The sequence below is a fragment of the Myotis myotis genome, unplaced genomic scaffold (genome assembly GCF_014108235.1).
Source record: "Myotis myotis isolate mMyoMyo1 unplaced genomic scaffold, mMyoMyo1.p scaffold_m19_p_2, whole genome shotgun sequence".
Classification (NCBI taxonomy): domain Eukaryota; kingdom Metazoa; phylum Chordata; class Mammalia; order Chiroptera; family Vespertilionidae; genus Myotis; species Myotis myotis.
The window spans coordinates 36907363-36924761 of NW_023416324.1; the positions used below are offsets into that span (position 1 = coordinate 36907363).

The 17399-nt window shown below is 53.5% G+C and overlaps 2 protein-coding genes across 4 annotated transcripts in view; one reads left to right on the forward strand and one right to left on the reverse strand.

Annotated features, from left to right (window-relative positions):
* The window catches only part of ACOT11 (acyl-CoA thioesterase 11), a 43222-nt gene extending 40246 nt beyond the window's left edge, over window positions 1-2976 (forward strand). For 2 of the 3 annotated variants that reach the window (XM_036350280.1, XM_036350279.1), the window contains exon 16: window positions 497-2976. In XM_036350280.1, coding sequence (XP_036206173.1) covers window positions 497-652 — 156 coding nt within the window. In that variant the 3' untranslated portion in view covers window positions 653-2976. The remainder of the gene's footprint in view (window positions 1-496) is intronic. The other variant, XM_036350281.1, reaches the window with a different exon arrangement.
* On the reverse strand, window positions 745-15494 carry FAM151A (family with sequence similarity 151 member A). The gene is made up of 8 exons (XM_036350282.1): window positions 15228-15494; window positions 14050-14196; window positions 7722-7874; window positions 5047-5206; window positions 3226-3450; window positions 2450-2589; window positions 1694-1828; window positions 745-1469 (listed from the first exon to the last, which is right to left on the reverse strand). The coding sequence occupies exons 1-8, from the start codon at window positions 15340-15342 to the stop codon at window positions 796-798; spliced, it is 1749 nt and encodes a 582-aa protein (XP_036206175.1). The 5' UTR covers window positions 15343-15494; the 3' UTR covers window positions 745-795.
* Between the last annotated feature and the right edge of the window lie 1905 nt (window positions 15495-17399).

A 17399-nucleotide genomic window follows, 5' to 3' on the forward strand; every position in this document is an offset into this window, starting at 1 on the left:
GGTTCTCAGGGCCCACCTGACTCAGCAGGGCAGTCGGTGTTGGAAATGTGGGGGAGGGGCTGAGAGCGAGGAGGGAGGGTCTGTGCAGCTGCCCTCCTTGGCCCAGAGCCGTGGGGGGTGAGGGTGTGTGGGGGGGTGGCGGGGGGAGGGGGGCCCTGAGACTTGCCCTGTAACACACTTCCCTGATGAGCTTCTCAGGACAATCTCTGGGCGTAATTGTCATTCGTCTCTAAGGCCCTAATAGACCTTCACTGAAACAGGATTCTGTGTTAGGCTCTGCTCCTTGTCTCACAGGGCCTCCCTGCTGGCAGGGAGCCACCCGATGACAGGACAGTGTGTGGTGGCAGGGACCCTAGGGTTGTCAGTACCCAGAGGGAGGGGCCAGGGGAACTGCCTGAGGCGGCCACGCCTGCCAGCCACGTAGCCTTTGAAGACCCCAGGCTGCTGCCCTCCCGCTCAGGCCCAGCGCCCCTGAGTGTGGCTTCCTGTCCTGCAGGTGTCCTACTACAACCAGGCCACCTCGGGCTTTCTCAATTATGTGACCACCAACGTGGCCGGCCTCTCTTTGGAGTTCTACAACACCTTCAAGGCCTGTGAGAAGTTCCTTTTGGACAACCGAAATGATCTGGCGCCCAGCCTCCAGACCCTCTAGGCACCGCAGCAGCTACCACACGCCCACACCACCCCGCCCAAGACACATGTGCAGCACGCTGAGGAAGGCAGGGCGTTTATTTCTCCCTCCTCCCCCACGGGAAGCCTGGCCCCAGGGACCTCCTGTCCAGCACCACCGGGAGGTCAGTTTCTGCCAACATCTGCCAGCAGGTCTTCGCGATAACTCCGGGGCAGCACGTAGTAGACCCGGGTCTTGTCCACAGCCCTGGCCGCCAGCAGCCCTTTCCGCACAGATGTATAGCTGCCCGCCCAAGGGCTGTGCTGCACTGTGACGGTGGCCCTGGGGGAGGCTGCCAGTAACCTGGCCACCACCCCAGCCGTGCTCTGGCCCAGAGACCCAGCATGGAGCTGGAAGGACACAGGCTGCCAGAGGCCCTTGCTCAGCTCCAGCATATCCGTGAGCAGCTGCTCCTCATAGCCATTGCCCAGTACCTCCTGAGGCCAGCCCAGGGCCACTGTCACGTGGGGGAAAACCTCAGCCACAGCGGTGAGCAGCTCCTTGCCGGGCATGTAGCCAGGCACTGCAAAGCTCCCATGGGAGACTGTGGCCCCCACCCACACAGGCAGAGAGAGGCGATTGAGGTTGGAGAGGTGGGCCAGCACGGCCAGGGCTGGCCGAAGGGCCGTGGGCTCTACTATGTGCAAATAGACTCCCCAGCGTCCAGGGTGTGTGGCGAGCTGCGGCAGGCACGACTCCAGCGCCAGGGCAGAGTCACGCGAGGCATACACGATGGGCACGGCATCTCCAGCGCCAGACTCCTGGAGGCTGATGTTCAGCAGGATCATGCCTTCTTTTCCTGGGAGAGGCGGCGGAGGCCACAATGACTGTGCCTGCCTCTCTCATAGCTCAGTGTGGCTAAGGGCTCAAGGGTGCTGGTCCGAAGGCCAGGAACCCCATCCCCTTGGCAACACTGTCCTCCCCCACTTCCTAGCTGCTATGTTCCAAGGTAACAGAGTCCCTGCCCCAAGCAAAGGAAAACCCCTGCAGATTATCTGGGAGCACAGGGGCTGCAGCCCTCACCTGAGAGTTGAACTGTTGCATTGCCCCGGATGTCAGGAACCTGCCACTCCACGCTCAGAGCGTCGCCCCCGGGGAGCTGGAGAAGGGGGATCAGGCTGCCTCCTGTATAGTAACTTTGCTTCCGTGTGGCGTTCACTGTGGGACCCCAAATTGTCATAATGAAGCGGCTGCCGTTCACAGAGCACCTTCTGTATGCCACAGCTATCCACACTTCTATCCTACAGCCAATGGCAGAGTTGCTGGGATTGGAACCGGTTGTAGCCAGGTTTGTCTGGTTCCCCTTCACCTGGGTGGCTCCCAGGAGAGGAATGTTGAATCTGATGGGTCCATGGCCTAACTGCAGGCTCTCCTAGGTTTGGAGTCAGGGAATGAGGGGTTTGAACAAGGGAACAGGCAGCATATGGATCATTGGTGAGTGGGTGCAGCAGAGGGGCCGCTCTCTGAAGTGTTAGCGTAACCCACAGAGAAGCTAGGCTGCCAGGGCAGGCACATGGGTTTGGAATTTTCTGGGTTCCAATCTGAGCTGTGCCACAGACAAGCTGGATGGCTGTATGAGTTCCTTCACTGCTCTGAACCTCCGTTTTCCCGCGTATGGAAATGGAATCTCTGCTCCATGGACAGATGCAGCTTAGGTAGCACGCGGCACCAGGACTGGCACACGATCGGTGCTGAGTGGTTCCTTCTCCCTACTCCACCCAGGACTTCCCCTTCCGATGCCCCTGCAGAATCCAGCCCACCCTCCAGACCACTCCCTACTTGCAAGCTGCTTGAACTTCGACAGGACAGGCTCGAAGAGGTCATAGTAGATTTGGTGGTTGGCACAGTTGTCCCGGATGTAGAGGAGATCGTCCACTGACACGGGGTCCGTGACACCCTGCCACAGTGTCAGGCTGTACCTGGGGCCCAGAGAGCAGGCTCAGCGTTGGCCTAGGCCCACCTGGGTGCTCAGTCCCTGTGCTCAGAATTGGACCCTAGCTGGGTAGGAGTGGGGCCTCTGACTTCCCACCAGCCCCTTCTTCCAGAGCTACCCCCTTCCTGGGGGCAGAAGAAGCTGCAGAGGCTTTGGGGAGGATAACTGGAAGCAGAAGCCCAGAAGGAGGGAGAGGGTGCTTCTTTTCTGTTTTAGGAAAGGGGACGGGCACAGGGGAGAGGGGAGCAGTGTGGATGAAGGTGTGGATGAAGGGGGAAGCCTCAGGACTCCTGTGGGGAGCTGCTGAAGGTGGGGCTGGGTAGCCGGGGCAGAGGTTGCAGGGACAATCTGTGCAGCCCACAGCTGGCTCCCCTGGGAGGAAGCTGTGGGGAGGCAAGTTATGTCTTAGTGTAAACTCAACAGGCAGGAAGTCAGTTATCCACCAATGGACGGGCTGCCTGTCACCAGAAGTATACAAGCAGAAAGGGATGTTGTGTAGGATGTGAGCACCCGTGGGGGTTAGACTAGAATCTTTAAGACCAGCCATGAGCATCTGGGATCTTCCTGGGGGCATCAGTGCCTCGGGGTGGGTTGAGCAGGAGCAGGGGCGGGGCGTTCTCACCTGTCCGACTGGCCCAGCAGCCAGCTGAAATGGGGCCAGGCAGCCCGCGCCATGACAGCCCGCACGGGGAAGGTGACCCTCTGCGGCAGCGCTCCCACCAGCTCCTGCATCTTCTCTATCATGGCTCGGGTGTATGTGCTTTTCGGGAACAGGGGCACGTAGAGGGTGGTCCAGCCTGGAGACAGGGTGGCCTCAGGATACTTCTCCTGGACCAAGGCCAGGAACCTGCAGAGAATCAGAGACACGTCTTTCAGAGCCTCGCTGGCCCTGTCGTCGCCTCCTGGGTTCCCATGGCTGTGCTGGAATGTGGCAGGGCCTGTTGAGTCTATGATGTACAGGCAGAAGCAGAGTCCTGAAGAGCAGGAGTGGCTTGTTCAAGGCCCCACAAATAGGCATGGATTTTAGAGTCAGAGGGTCTGGGTTCAGGTCCTGACTGTGACCTTGGGCCGCTTTGATTCTCAGAGATGGCATCCCTGGGGGCAGGGCCTCTTCAGCATTCCCTTATAGACAGAGGCAATGAAACCCAGAGCCCCAGGGGTCTGGGCTCTGCCTTCTGTGAGAGTCTCTGAAGCTTCAGATTTTATTTTAAAATTTCATTCGGATTTTGCCCTGATGCTAATTTTAATAGGCAAATAATGTTCCCTTCTCTCTCCCCAACTACTGAGTAAAATCAATACTCCCAAGAAGACAAAGATATATTTCTCTTGTGCCACTGACTACAATTTTCAAACTACTGCTTTCCAAATGCACCTCAGTTTGAGAATCACAAATATTGGATGAATGGATTGTTGGCTGGTTGGCTGGACAGATGGAGAGATGGATGATAAGGAGTGTGAGGCTTAAAAACAAGTGTGGGGCTTAGACTCCAAGGCCTGGCTTTGAATCTTTGCTCTGCCAAGTGCTAGACTTAGGCAGGTCCTTTCACTTTGATGAGATAGTTCCTATACTAATAAAATGAAAATAATAGTACCTACCTCATTTTCATTGTAAGAGTTAAATGGGCCCTGGCCGGTTGCTCAGTGGTCGGAGCATGAGCTTTAGCGTGCACACCAAAGGGTTGCAGGTTTGATTCCCAGTCAAGGGCATGTACCTTGGTTGCAGGCTGGATTCCCTGCCCTGTAGGTGCGCATGCAAAAGGCAACCAATCCACCCCCCCCCCCCGCCCCCGCCACACACACACACACCTCCCTTCCACTCTATCTAAAAGCAATGAAAAATCCTCGGGTGAGGATTTAAAAAGAATTGAAGTGTATTCTTCAACTAAAGTGCCTGGGGCACATAATAAACATTCAATAAATTAAGCCTCAATTGCTGTCAGCTTTCTTATCTGTAAAATGGGGGGGAATACTCCTAGCCTAGTGATGCTGCATAGGAATTAGATCAGTAATATCCTATCCTTTTATGGGACCCTCTTTTGTAAGCTGTAGAGTAGCATGCAGTGGTGTGAAGGCTGTTGGTGGCAGTGCTGGGATTTCATGGGGGCTGGGCAAGGAGTCAGCAGACTTTCCTAGCAGGTCAAGCCCTGTCCCGGTCACTGGGGATACAGAGCATACCCAGAGGAATCAGGGCTGTGGGAGGAGGAGGTGTGCTTTCAGCCTGGGTGTTGGGGCTCTTTTGGAGGAGGTAATGACTGGGCAAAGGTTCATCAGGAAACGGGAGAAAAGCATTCGAGGCAAAGGGAACAGCCTGTGTGAAGGCCCAGAGGTCAGACTGTATGGTATTTCTGGAGGCAAAGGCAGGAAAGGCCCCCTGAGCACTTCCTGTGCCAAGTGTGGAAGGAAGGGGGCTGGGTACAGTTGGGGCAGAGATGGGAACACTCACTGTGTGGCATTGACTTGGATGGAGATGGGCACGTTGGGGCCCTTCAGGATGTCGGCGTTGATCCATACAGGCCTCCGGACTTTCCCAGCATCTGTCAGTCTCCGCAGGAGGTCCAGGGAGGGGCCCACAGCCTTGATACTCTTAAAGTCTAGCTTGATACCTGCGGGAGGAGCCGAGGGCTTGGGGAACTGGCTTCTCATGCCCAGGGCAGAAGGACTGGAAGACATGACTTCCTGGGGCTGAAAGAGCAGGTATGGTGTGTGTGTGGGGGGGGGCGGGGGGGGGGGAGGGTGGGGGGGGGTCAGGGGGGAGGGTGAGGACGGGGGAAGAAAGAAAGGGACCGGATTCTGGCTGAGTGTGAAGAAGGGCTTTCAAACAGGCAGAACTAACCCAGGGAGGAAGGGCCCCTGTAGGAGGGAGCGACATCCTCCATCTCCCCTGTGTCCGAGAGGTAATACCCAGATCACACCCAGGATGTACCCTTTCACATCCCCATCTCCCCTGTGTCCAAGAGAACACCCAGATCACACCCAGGACGTGCCCTTTCACATCCCCATCTCCCCTGTGTCCAAGAGAACACCCAGATCACACCCAGGATGTACCCTTTCACATCCCCATCTCCCCTGTGTCCAAGAGAACACCCAGATCACACCCAGGACGTGCCCCTTCACATCCCCATCTCCCCTGTGTCCAAGAGAACACCCAGATCACACCCAGGACGTGCCCTTTCACATCCCCATCTCCCCTGTGTCCAAGAGAACACCCAGATCACACCCAGGACGTGCCCCTTCACATCCCCATCTCCCCTGTGTCCAAGAGAACACCCAGATCACACCCAGGACGTGCCCCTTCACATCCCCATCTCCCCTGTGTCCAAGAGAGCACCCAGATCACACCCAGGACGTGCCCTTTCACATCCCCATCTCCCCTGTGTCCAAGAGAACACCCAGATCACACCCAGGACGTGCCCCTTCACATCCCCATCTCCCCTGTGTCCAAGAGAACACCCAGATCACACCCAGGACGTGCCCTTTCACATCCCCATCTCCCCTGTGTCCAAGAGAACACCCAGATCACACCCAGGACGTACCCCTTCACATCCCCATCTCCCCTGTGTCCAAGAGAACACCCAGATCACACCCAGGACGTGCCCCTTCACATCCCCATCTCCCCTGTGTCCAAGAGAGCACCCAGATCACACCCAGGACGTGCCCTTTCACATCCCCATCTCCCCTGTGTCCAAGAGAACACCCAGATCACACCCAGGACGTGCCCTTTCACATCCCCATCTCCCCTGTGTCCAAGAGAACACCCAGATCACACCCAGGACGTGCCCTTTCACATCCCCATCTCGCCTGTGTCCAAGAGAACACCCAGATCACACCCAGGACGTGCCCCTTCACATCCCCATCTCCCCTGTGTCCAAGAGAACACCCAGATCACACCCAGGACGTGCCCCTTCACATCCCCATCTCCCCTGTGTCCAAGAGAACACCCAGATCACACCCAGGACGTGCCCTTTCACATCCCCATCTCCCCTGTGTCCAAGAGAACACCCAGATCACACCCAGGATGTACCCTTTCACATCCCCATCTCCCCTGTGTCCAAGAGAACACCCAGATCACACCCAGGATGTACCCTTCACATCCCCATCTCCCCTGTGTCCAAGAGAACACCCAGATCACACCCAGGACGTGCCCTTTCACATCCCCATCTCCCCTGTGTCCAAGAGAACACCCAGATCACACCCAGGACGTGCCCTTTCACATCCCCATCTCGCCTGTGTCCAAGAGAACACCCAGATCACACCCAGGACGTGCCCCTTCACATCCCCATCTCCCCTGTGTCCAAGAGAACACCCAGATCACACCCAGGACGTGCCCTTTCACATCCCCATCTCCCCTGTGTCCAAGAGAACACCCAGATCACACCCAGGACGTGCCCTTTCACATCCCCATCTCCCCTTTGTCCAACAGAACACCCAGATCACACCCAGGACGTGCCCTTTCACATCCCCATCTCCCCTGTGTCCAAGAGAACACCCAGATCACACCCAGGACGTGCCCCTTCACATCCCCATCTCCCCTGTGTCCAAGAGAACACCCAGATCACACCCAGGATGTACCCTTCACATCCCCATCTCCCCTGTGTCCAAGAGAACACCCAGATCACACCCAGGATGTACCCTTTCACATCCCCATCTCCCCTGTGTCCAAGAGAACACCCAGATCACACCCAGGATGTACCCTTCACATCCCCATCTCCCCTGTGTCTAAGAGAACACCCAGATCACACCCAGGACGTGCCCTTTCACATCCCCATCTCCCCTGTGTCCAAGAGAACACCCAGATCACACCCAGGACGTGCCCTTTCACATCCCCATCTCCCCTGTGTCCAAGAGAACACCCAGATCACACCCAGGATGTACCCTTTCACATCCTCCATCTCCCCTGTGTCCAAGAGAACACCCAGATCACACCCAGGACGTGCCCTTTCACATCCCCATCTCGCCTGGAATTCCCTTGGCCTGGGCCTCGGGAACTCCGGGCTGGAAAACCAAGGCAATGAGCAGCTCATGACAGCAACTGGACTTGCCTCCCAGGGGAGCGGTCCCTGCTGACGCTGTCTGAGGACCAGAGGGCTGGGAGCTGGGGAGGGGCGGAGAGGTGCTCACCCTTCTGGGAAGAGGCCAGCACAGCATCCAGCCACTGCTCCAGGGTGTTGTCACTATAGATGAGTGGGGGGTGCGCCATGATGGGGACCCCTGTCTCGTTGGCTGTGTTGAGCCCTTCTAGGTTGACATCCGCCTCCAGGACCATGACGTCGCCTGGATAAGACACAGAACTCAATCAGTTCTTGATTGTTTTTAAACAGTCGTTTCTCATCATAAAACCTGTTGCATGTTTATGATGGAACACTCGGAAAGTACAGAAAAGCAGGATGAAGGGAACTGTCTATCCACATTTCCACCATAGTTCACGTTTTGATATATTTTCTTTCGTTTTTGCCACTGTATAGCTTTTACACAGTTGAGACCACACTGCATGTCTAATGTTTAATCTCTTTCAACAATATGATACATTTTCACAAACTTTTATATGCTTCGTTAAAGAAAAAAAGGAGACATAGTTACCCTCTCGATTTAGTTACCCCCTCCTATTCCTGAGACATTCCTATAGTTTCTAATTTTTTCTACTAATAAATAATGATGCAACATTTGGGGACTTTTTACACAGGAATGGCTGTAGGCCATCTGCCACAATGAGCCCTTTCTCCTTCGGGCTCAATATCCACGCCCTGCTCTCTGGGCTGCCTGGTTCTTGGGCAGCAGGGTTCCTGGCTGTCTGCTGCCACTTCAGGGACATGATTCTCGACCTCCTCTGTGCTCCAGGAGGCACTCCCTACACCTCGGACGCCCAGTGACACCCCAGCTGGGATGGGTCTGAGAGCACTAGGGCTAAGTGAAAAAAGTCAGATGGAAAAAGACAAGAACCGTTTGATTTCATTCCTCTGTAGGATACAAAACGAAAAGCAACAAGTGAACGAAGAAAACAAACTCATAGATACAGACAACACAAGTCTTTATCAGAGGGGAGGCGCTTGAGGGGAGGACAGAGGGTAAAGGGGGTCAAATATAGGGTGATGGAAGGAGACGAGCCTGGGATGTTAAGACACAATAGAGTACACGGATGTTGTATTGCAAAGTTTTACACCTGAAATTCACATAATATTATTTATTTTATTTTATTTTATTTTTATTATTATTATTTTTTTTTAAATATATTTTATTGATTTTTTACAGAGAGGAAGGGAGAGAGACAGAAAGTTAGAAACATCGATGAGAGAGAAACATCGATCAGCCGCCTCCTGCACATCTCCAACTGGGGATATGCCCGCAACCCAGGTACATGCCCTTGACCGGTATCGAACCTGGGACCTTTCAGTCCGCAGGCCGACGCTCTATCCACTGAGCCAAACCGGTTTTGGCATAATATTATTTATTAACCAACATTATCCCAATCAATTTAATTTTTTTAGAAAAATATTTTTGTTGATTTCAGAGAAGAAGGGAGTGGGAGAGAGAGATAGAAACATCATTGATGAGAGAGAATCATTGATCAGCTGCCTCCTTCACACCCCACAATGGGGATCAAGTGCACAAACTAGGCATGTGCCCTGACTGGGAATGGAACTGTGACCTCCTGGTTCATAGGTTGATGCACAACTATTGAGCCATGCCAGCTGGGCTCAATTTTTTTTTTTTTTAAAGAAAGAGGCTAAAAAAAGTTTGTTGAATGAATGAATGATCAAACAGCCCAGGTCCAGAAAAATGAAAGACTGCCCAAAGTCACAGAGAATTTTCAGATTTCTCTAAAATCTGGTGTCTACAGATTTTAGGGCAAGAGAGACTAAGGAGAAAATAAACAAATGGGACTACATCAAAATTAAAAGCTTCTGCACAGCAAAAGAAACCATTAACAAAACAAGAAAGCCCACTGCTTGGGAGAACATATTTGCCAATGTTATCACTGATAAAAGTTTAATCTCCAACATTTACAGGGAACTCATACAACAAAAGGAAGATAATCCAATCAAAAAATGGGCAAAGAACCTAACTAGATACTTTTCGAAAGAGGAAATTCAGAAAGCCAAGAGACAGATGAAAACATGCTCAAAGTCACTAAGCGTCTGAGAGATGCAAATCAAAAGAACAATCAGGTACCACCTCACACTGGTCAGAATGGCTATCATCAACAAATCAGCAAATGACAAGTGCTGGAGAGGAGGCGGAGAAAAAGGCACTGCTGGTGGGAATGCAGACTGGTGCAGCCATTGTGGAAAACAGTATGGCGTTTCCTCAAAAATTTAAAAATGGAGCTGCTATTTGACCTAGTGATCCCACTTCTAGGAATATATCCCAAGAAAACAGAAACACCAATCAGAAAGGATATATGCACCCCTCTGTTCATAGCAGCACAATTCACCATAGCTAAGATCTGGAAACAGCCTAAGTGCCCATCAGCAGATGAATGGATTAGAAAACTGTGGTAGTCTACACGATGGAATATTATGCTGCTCTAAAAAAGAAGGAATTCTTATCATTTGCAGCAGCATGGATGGAACTGGAGAGCATTATGCTAAGTGAAATAAGCCAGGCAGAGAAACAAAAATACCGCATGATCTCACTCATTTATGGATAATAAAGACCATTATAACCTGATGAACAAAAAGATAGATACGGAGGCAGAGAAGCATCGAACAGACTGTCAAATTACAGTGGGGAGGCTGGGGAGGGTTGCGGGCGCGGGGAGGTAAGAGATCGACTGAAGGACTTGTATGCATAATCAATGGACACAAGACACTGGATGGGGGGGGGCATGTGCCGGGGGGTTGGGGAGGGGTGGGGGGGAAGGTCAACGGGGAAAAAAAGGAGACATATGTACTATTTGTAATACTTTAAATAAAATAAAATTAAAAATAAATAAATAAATAGAATCTCGGTAAGTTTCCAGGAAGGGAAGGAAGCAGAATGCAGATGGTCCCTGGCACCGAGCCTGGCACTTTGCATCACCCGCTTTCATCCCACTTTGCATCCTGCCCAGAGCTCCCGTCTCCCTGGTTTCCTCACTGGCATAATGGGGATGAGCCTCCCCAGGCCACGAACACAGGACATGGACATAAAACCGCATTGTACACGGAGGGGCTTCATGAGGGTAGCCTTAATTTGTATGGCTTGAACACAAATAACTGGTTAGCTGGGAATACAGAGAGGTCCGAAGGGTTGGCCTCCAGTGAGGCCCAGAGAAGCCGGGTCCACCGGGACAGCTGGGCAGATACAAGGGTACACAAGCCAATGGATCTGAGGGGTCTCCTACCCCATCTAGCTGGCCAGTTCTCATCTGGGGGCAGTGGGGTGCATCGGGAGGGAGCCAGGACTGGAGTCTGGACTGCTGCTGCCTCCCTGATTTGCACTAGCTGCTTCCCCTGTGACACTGTGAGCCCTTACAGACAGGGCCACCTCTTACTTCTAAGTCTTCCTCCTGAGACTGGCCCAGAGCAGGGGCCCAGCAAATGCTCAGCAAAGTGGACTAAGAACGGATGGAGAGTGCGTTGTGGCCCTAACCTGTCTCCTTGTGATTGCCACCTGGGTCCAGCTTCCTTCTGGAAAAACCTCCCTTATCATTAAAAGCTGTTACTTGCAGAGCTGTGTGAGCCTGACCTCTCAGGTTACTTGACCTCTCTGTATCTCCTTCTCATTTACTAGAATTAGACAATAAAATATCCCTGGTTAGGCATTCACTGAGTGTTAATTATTATTTACATGGAGTAGCTCACTTAACTAGGTGACACTATGTCCCTGTTTGCCTGGGATAGTCTAGTATATTTCTGTTACCTCTGCATAATCCTTTTTCTTTTTTTTGATCCTCACCCGAGGATATTTTTCCATTGAATCCTTAGCGAGTGTGGGAGGGAGAGGGAAAGACAGAGAAGTATCAATGTGAGAGAAACACAGATTGGTTGCCTCCTGCACACGCCCTGACTAGGGCCTGGGCCGAGGAGGGTCTTGCAACCGAGGTACGTGCCCTTGACAGGAGTCGAACGTGGGACCCTTCGGTCCGCAGGCTGACACTCTATCCACTGGCCAAACCGGCTAGGACTGCATAATTATTAATAATGATCTCTTCCACTATCCAAAGTGCCCTGGTTGGAATAATAAATGATGCAGTCCTCCTACCAAGACACCTTTTGTAGAGGGAAAAACTGAGCTGCAGGCAGGTGAAGTCACTTACTCCAAATCACTTCGCTGGTAAAGAGCCAAGGTAAAATTTGAATTTAGTTGTCTTGCCTCCTAGGCCTTCACTCTGGCCCCTCCTCTCCGCATGGACGTTGGTCATGTCTAAGATGACTTCACCAGTTTAACCCTACCACTGGCTCTCCGTCAGGATGCCCACCCCATGGTGGCACCGCCCTCCTCCCAGGGGCCCACCACAGGGCTCTCAGGAAGAAGCCTGGCCTGGGGTCCTCGCTGGACCCCTGAAGCTATGCTAAGGGTGCCTCTCCATGCTTCTGAGCTGTTGGCACTGCCTGGGTGGGGCCCTTGGCTTTCTTCTTGGCCAATGTCACAGCTTGGTAGGGCTGGATCTGTCAGCTGCTCTTGGGCTGACATGGGATGAGCCCAGGGGTGGTAAGTCCTGTTCACCCCAGGTCTTATCTCCCAGATAGGAGTCCTCCCTCTCTGGCCTGGCTCTCTCATCAGCGGGAGGGATGTTTTTCTTATCACCAAGGTCTGGCAATCTGCCTTTTAATCAGAGATTCCTGAAGCACAGCAAACTGGCTCTTCCCAGCCTGTGGTGGCCTTTCCTCTCCACCACGCCTGCCTCCTCCAAGAAGTGCTCCCTAACCATTCATTCACTCAGCAAGCTTTTCCCAGGCACTCACACCCAGGCCCTCTGGTGTGGTGACCCTATAGGATTAAGAGCTAGAGGCCTGGTGCCTACACCTTGTTCTGTGTGACCTTGGACAAGACTGCCTCCCACTCTGGACCCCAGTTTCCTCTTCTGAAATGGAGAGATTTTGGTTGTGGGGCCGGCAGCATCAGCACTACCTGGGAACTTATCAGAAATGCAAATTCTCAGACCCCACCCCAGACTCACTGAATCAGAAGCTTGGGGTGGGGTCAGCGATCTGAAGCATGCTCCAGTCTGAGGGCCATGCCTTTCATTTTGGATGGTTACTGTTTTAGTTTTATTTCTTCCTTATTGAACTGGGTCGGGCGTAGTGCAGTGGCCAGGAGTGTGGGGCCAACCACTCTGGGTTCCTATGTTGGTGTCACCCTGGGTGAGTCACCCAACTTTTCTGAGCCTCCTTTTTACTTTTGCCACATGGTACCCATGAAACTGCTTGCAGATCCAGGAGAACACACGTGGAACCTGTGTGCCCGTCCCTACAGTGAGCCGTCGCTGACGGGCTGCCATAATCACTCTCAATTGGAGACTCCGAGGAGCTGCACTATTTGCTCCGGTTTCTACAGCTTGGTAGCGCTGGGCCTCAAGCACACGTTTTCTGGTTTCCTTAGGTGTTGAGGGCAAAGGCCTCCTCAGCAGGGACAGTTGTCACTGACGGGTCATGGGAGGGGTAGCAGGGAGGGCGGGCAGGACATGATGACTTTGGAATCAGACTTCTGGTTCAAGCCCGAGGCTCAGAGCTTATCAGCTGCACAGCCTGAGCCAGTCCCTTCACCTCTGAGCCCCCACTCCCTAGTCTGACAAGCCAGGTGAGTAGCCACCATCATGCCACGGGGTAGGCAGTGCCGTCTAACCTCCACCTCTGCTCTCCCTGAGACAGGCCAGTCAGCCAGGACCAGAAGTAGGGAAACAGATGATAGTTAAACAAGCAGTTTGCAGCCACGCAGTGAATCCTACCTTCCCTAAACCAGGGACACTTTCTCCCCCACCGGCATGCGTCTCCTAAACTCTAAGGGACCCCACAAGGCTTGCAACCAGGGGAGCAGTGTCCCCAAAGCCCCTTTCCTCTGACTTCTTGGGAAGCCAAAGCAGACCAGCCTAGACTCATGTCCTCAGCCCGTTCCTGTTTCGCTGCCCCCAGCTTTAATAGACATCCTCTAAAATTCACCTGGACTCGTGTTGTGAAACGTTTCCTGCACTATGGCAAGAACCCACACACTGCCCTAGCTGGTTTGGCTCAGTGGAGTAACGGTCCTGGGTTCAATTCTGGTCAAGGGCGTGTACCTCGGTTGCAGGAGGCAACCAATCGATGTGTCTCTCTCACATCGATGTTTCTCTGTTTCTCCCCCTCCCTTCCACTCTCTCTAACAATCAATTGAAAAATATTCTTGGGTGAGGATTAACACACACACAAAGAACCCACACACTACTGGCTGTCCTAGGCAGACACGCCAAGGGCCAGGTCCCCTTTCGGGGAACACCACCATCTCCCCCACTCCTGCCCTGGCCTGTCTCCGTCCACACAGCTGGACTTACTTTCCAGGGCTGCCCTCATGTCCTTCTGGCTGTTGGCAGCATGGTGCCAGGTGACCAACAGGCCATCCCGCTGGCTGATCTGGCCCAGGCTCAGCAAGTAGTCCAGCATGTCTGCATCTGGGCGACAAACTGCATCCTCCTTACAGCCTAGAAGGAAGGCCAAGGTGCTGTTAGCCACAGGACCCCTGTCCACTCACCCACCCTCCCTCTCTAGGCTCCAGGGTGTGTCCAGCATGCCAGCTAGCAGAGAGACAGTGGGACCCCAGTCACCAGTGCTGCGGGAGAGGGCAGTACATGGGCTCCTGGGTGCAAGGAGGCTCCAAACCAGCCTGGGGCAGTCAAGAAATTTACAGAGAAGGGAACATGTATGGGCACAGGACATTAGAAGCAAAAGCTTGACTGTAGGAAGAGGGCCGCCTGAAGGACTGAACTTTGGCTTGTTGCAGGTGGAATGTAGAGAAAAGGAAGTGGCAAGAGTGATAAAAGCTTTGTGACCAGGTTGTAAATGGCCTTGACTGACAGCAAAGGAGTTGGGCATGCGCTGAGGGCAGCGAGTGAGTTCTGTGGTTAGAAAGGTCTCACTGGTGGCAGAGACCGTGTGGGAGGGAGCAGGCCACTTCAGGGGCCTGGGAGGAGCCGGCAGCCTAGGAAAGCTGGAGGAGCCTGGGAAGGTAAGGTGGTAGGCAGCCCATGGAGGGAGAAGGCAGAGGCCTCAAGGTGAAGGGCCTGAGAAGAAAGGCCTGAGGCAGAAGGATGAGGAGGCTGCTCCCAGGGGGAAAGGGTGAATTTGGCTCAATGCACCGTTTGAGATGCCCAAATCACTGCTAGGAAGGAATGCCTATTGGGGGCACCAGGAGGGGGGGGGGCGTGGTCTGGGCTGAAGACCAAGATTTAGTGTGATTTTCAGGCAACGGAAGCCTGGTGAAGGAGGGAGGGAAAGAAGGCCAAAGTAACCTTCCTCAGGGGAGCGGTCTTGGGGTGGTTGAGAATGGGAGAGGCCAATGAAGTCTTGGTGGGGATGAATCTTGGTGGGGATGTGGGATGGGAGAGAAGGCCATCACGGCTGTGGCTGAGGACCAGGAGGGTGGGTGACAAGGACAGATTAGATCTGCCTTGGTGGGGACAAGGAGTGAGGGATGAGGGGAGCTAAGCTAATGGCATGGTGGGGAGGGACCTACCTGGCTGGTTCACCCCCAGCATCATGTAGCCCAGGACCAATCCGATGGCACACACGAGGATCACACTGGCAACGCCGGCAAAGCACCACTTGTTTGAGCACTTCTTGCAGGCCATGGCAGCCTCTCTGGAGAGTGTCTCCCAACTCCTCACGGCCCAGAGTCCCGAGTGCTCTGCAGCTGGGATTGGGTGGGAGGCAGGAGCTCCCAAGAGCACCTTTTTCTATCCAGGGCAGGGCAGCTCCTTCTGGCAGTTGTGGAGGGTGGAGCTCCTCCTCCCTCCCCACCCTCTGCTTCTTCCCTCTCCCTCCCAGGATCTTAACGGGTCAAGCAGAAAATCCTGTCACCCTGAATATGAACTTTGAGCACATGAAGAGGCAGCCGAGGATGTTGGCCTGAGCCCCCACCCCCGGCCTATCTGCCCTGCCTGGGAGTTGAGAAACCAGGGATCTACAGACCTACAACAAGCGCCTTCCCTTCTCTGGCCCTGGTTCCCCATTTGTAAAAGGAGGCAGGTGGATTGTCCCTTCCTCTTTCTGCCCTGCCCTAGGGAGTCAAGAAGATCTTGCCAGGGCTGGTGACAAGGGCAGATTAGGTCTGCCTAAGGAGCTGACTTTTTCTTCCACCCAGATTGTGGCTGATAGTCTACCTACCTGAGATAAACCGATAGGCCTGGCATGCTGCTGGCCTGGGTCATGCAGGTCACGCCTGGGACAACAAGTCCGTCCGTGCGGAGAGACTGAGTTGCCATCTCCAGCACAGGGTGTCCTGGGGCCCCTGGCAGGGGAAGGAAGTTAGGGACTGTCCCGACTTTAGCTCCCTGGAGTTTACATGAGTCCAAAAATCACCTGTAATGGGCACAAGGACTTCAGCTTGCAGAGGTTCACAGAGAAATCAGCAGGGCCCCTGGGGACTGATTCAGGTGTATGTATGCGGGTAAGAGTGTAGATGGAAGAATGAATGACGGGCAAATGGAAGGAGCCTGGGAGGGGGGAGCAAGTTGGGAGTTTGGTTCAGGTCCGGTGGAGTCCTGAGCTGTGGGTCATCCCCCAGGAGCTGCCCAGAAGGACACTAAATATAGGGGCCTGGGGCTCGGGACCAAAGACAAGGATGTGAGCATCATTTCCTGTCTAAGGCACAGAGAGGAGTGGACGCAGACCACGGGGAACCAGGGAAGCGGTCAAGAAGAGTGGGGCAGAATGAAGAGGGTGGAAAGGGTCCCAGGAGCGAATGCAAGGATCACTTCAAGAAGAAAGGGTGTTCAGTTATGCCAGGAGCAGAGTCCCGTAAGGTCAGCAAAGTGCCGCCAGATTTTTTTTAATATATTTTATTGATTTTTTACAGAGGAAGGGAGAGGGATAGAGAGTTAGAAACATCGATGAGAGAGAAACATCCATCAGCTGCCTCTTGCACACCTCCCACGGGGGATGTGCCCGCAACCAAGGTACATGCCCTTGACTGGAATCAAACCTGGGACCCTTCAGTCCGCAGGCCGACGCTCTACCCACTGAGCCAAACCAGTCAGGGCAGTGCTGCCAGATTTGACAATTAAAAGATGGATGGCGACATTGGTGAGGACAGTGTACCTGGACGCCTTACAATGGGATGGTGACTTTTGAGGGGTTATAGTATTTAACACCAATGCTGGACGAACCTCTTTTTGAAAGAAAAATCCAGAACTTAGCTCTCACAGTTGAGAATGCTTCTCCATGTACAAACAGCCTTTTATTTTATTTATTTTTTAAAGTATGTTTTTATTGATTTCAGAAAGAGGAAGGGACAGGGAGAGAGAGATAGAAACATTGATGAGAGAGAAGCATTGATTGGCTGCCCCTTACTGGAGTTCAGGCCCACAACCCCGGCCTGTGCCCTGACCAGGAATTGAACCATGACCTCCTGGTTCATGGGTCGAGGCTCAATCACTGAACCACCCTGGCTGGGCAAACAGCCTTTGTATTAGAGTTGCTTGTTTATTTAGATGGAGACACTCTTAAAGGGGAGGCAGCATCACCCCCCTTTTCAGCTAAGGGAAGAGGAGTGGGTCAGCAGCAGGGTGGGGATAGGGGCCTGGTCTTTCCTCCCAGTAGGGTGTGTGTTGCCCTTACCCCAGCCAACCCACTCCCCTCTGGGTTCTGAGGGCTCAGCCGGCTGTGTCTTAGGGAAGAGGGACTTGAT

Excerpts from the sequence above, each read along its gene's own strand:
- FAM151A (XM_036350282.1), bottom strand. The coding sequence starts at position 15,342 with ATGGCCTGCAAGAAGTGCTCAAACAAGTGGTGCTTTGCCGGCGTTGCC. Across the intron at positions 7,875-14,049 it reads CATGAGGGCAGCCCTGGAAA|GCGACGTCATGGTCCTGGAG; the intron begins GTAAGTCCAGCT and ends TGTCTTATCCAG. Across the intron at positions 1,829-2,449 it reads GAAGTTCAAGCAGCTTGCAA|TGAACGCCACACGGAAGCAA; the intron begins GTAGGGAGTGGT and ends GGGGTCCCACAG.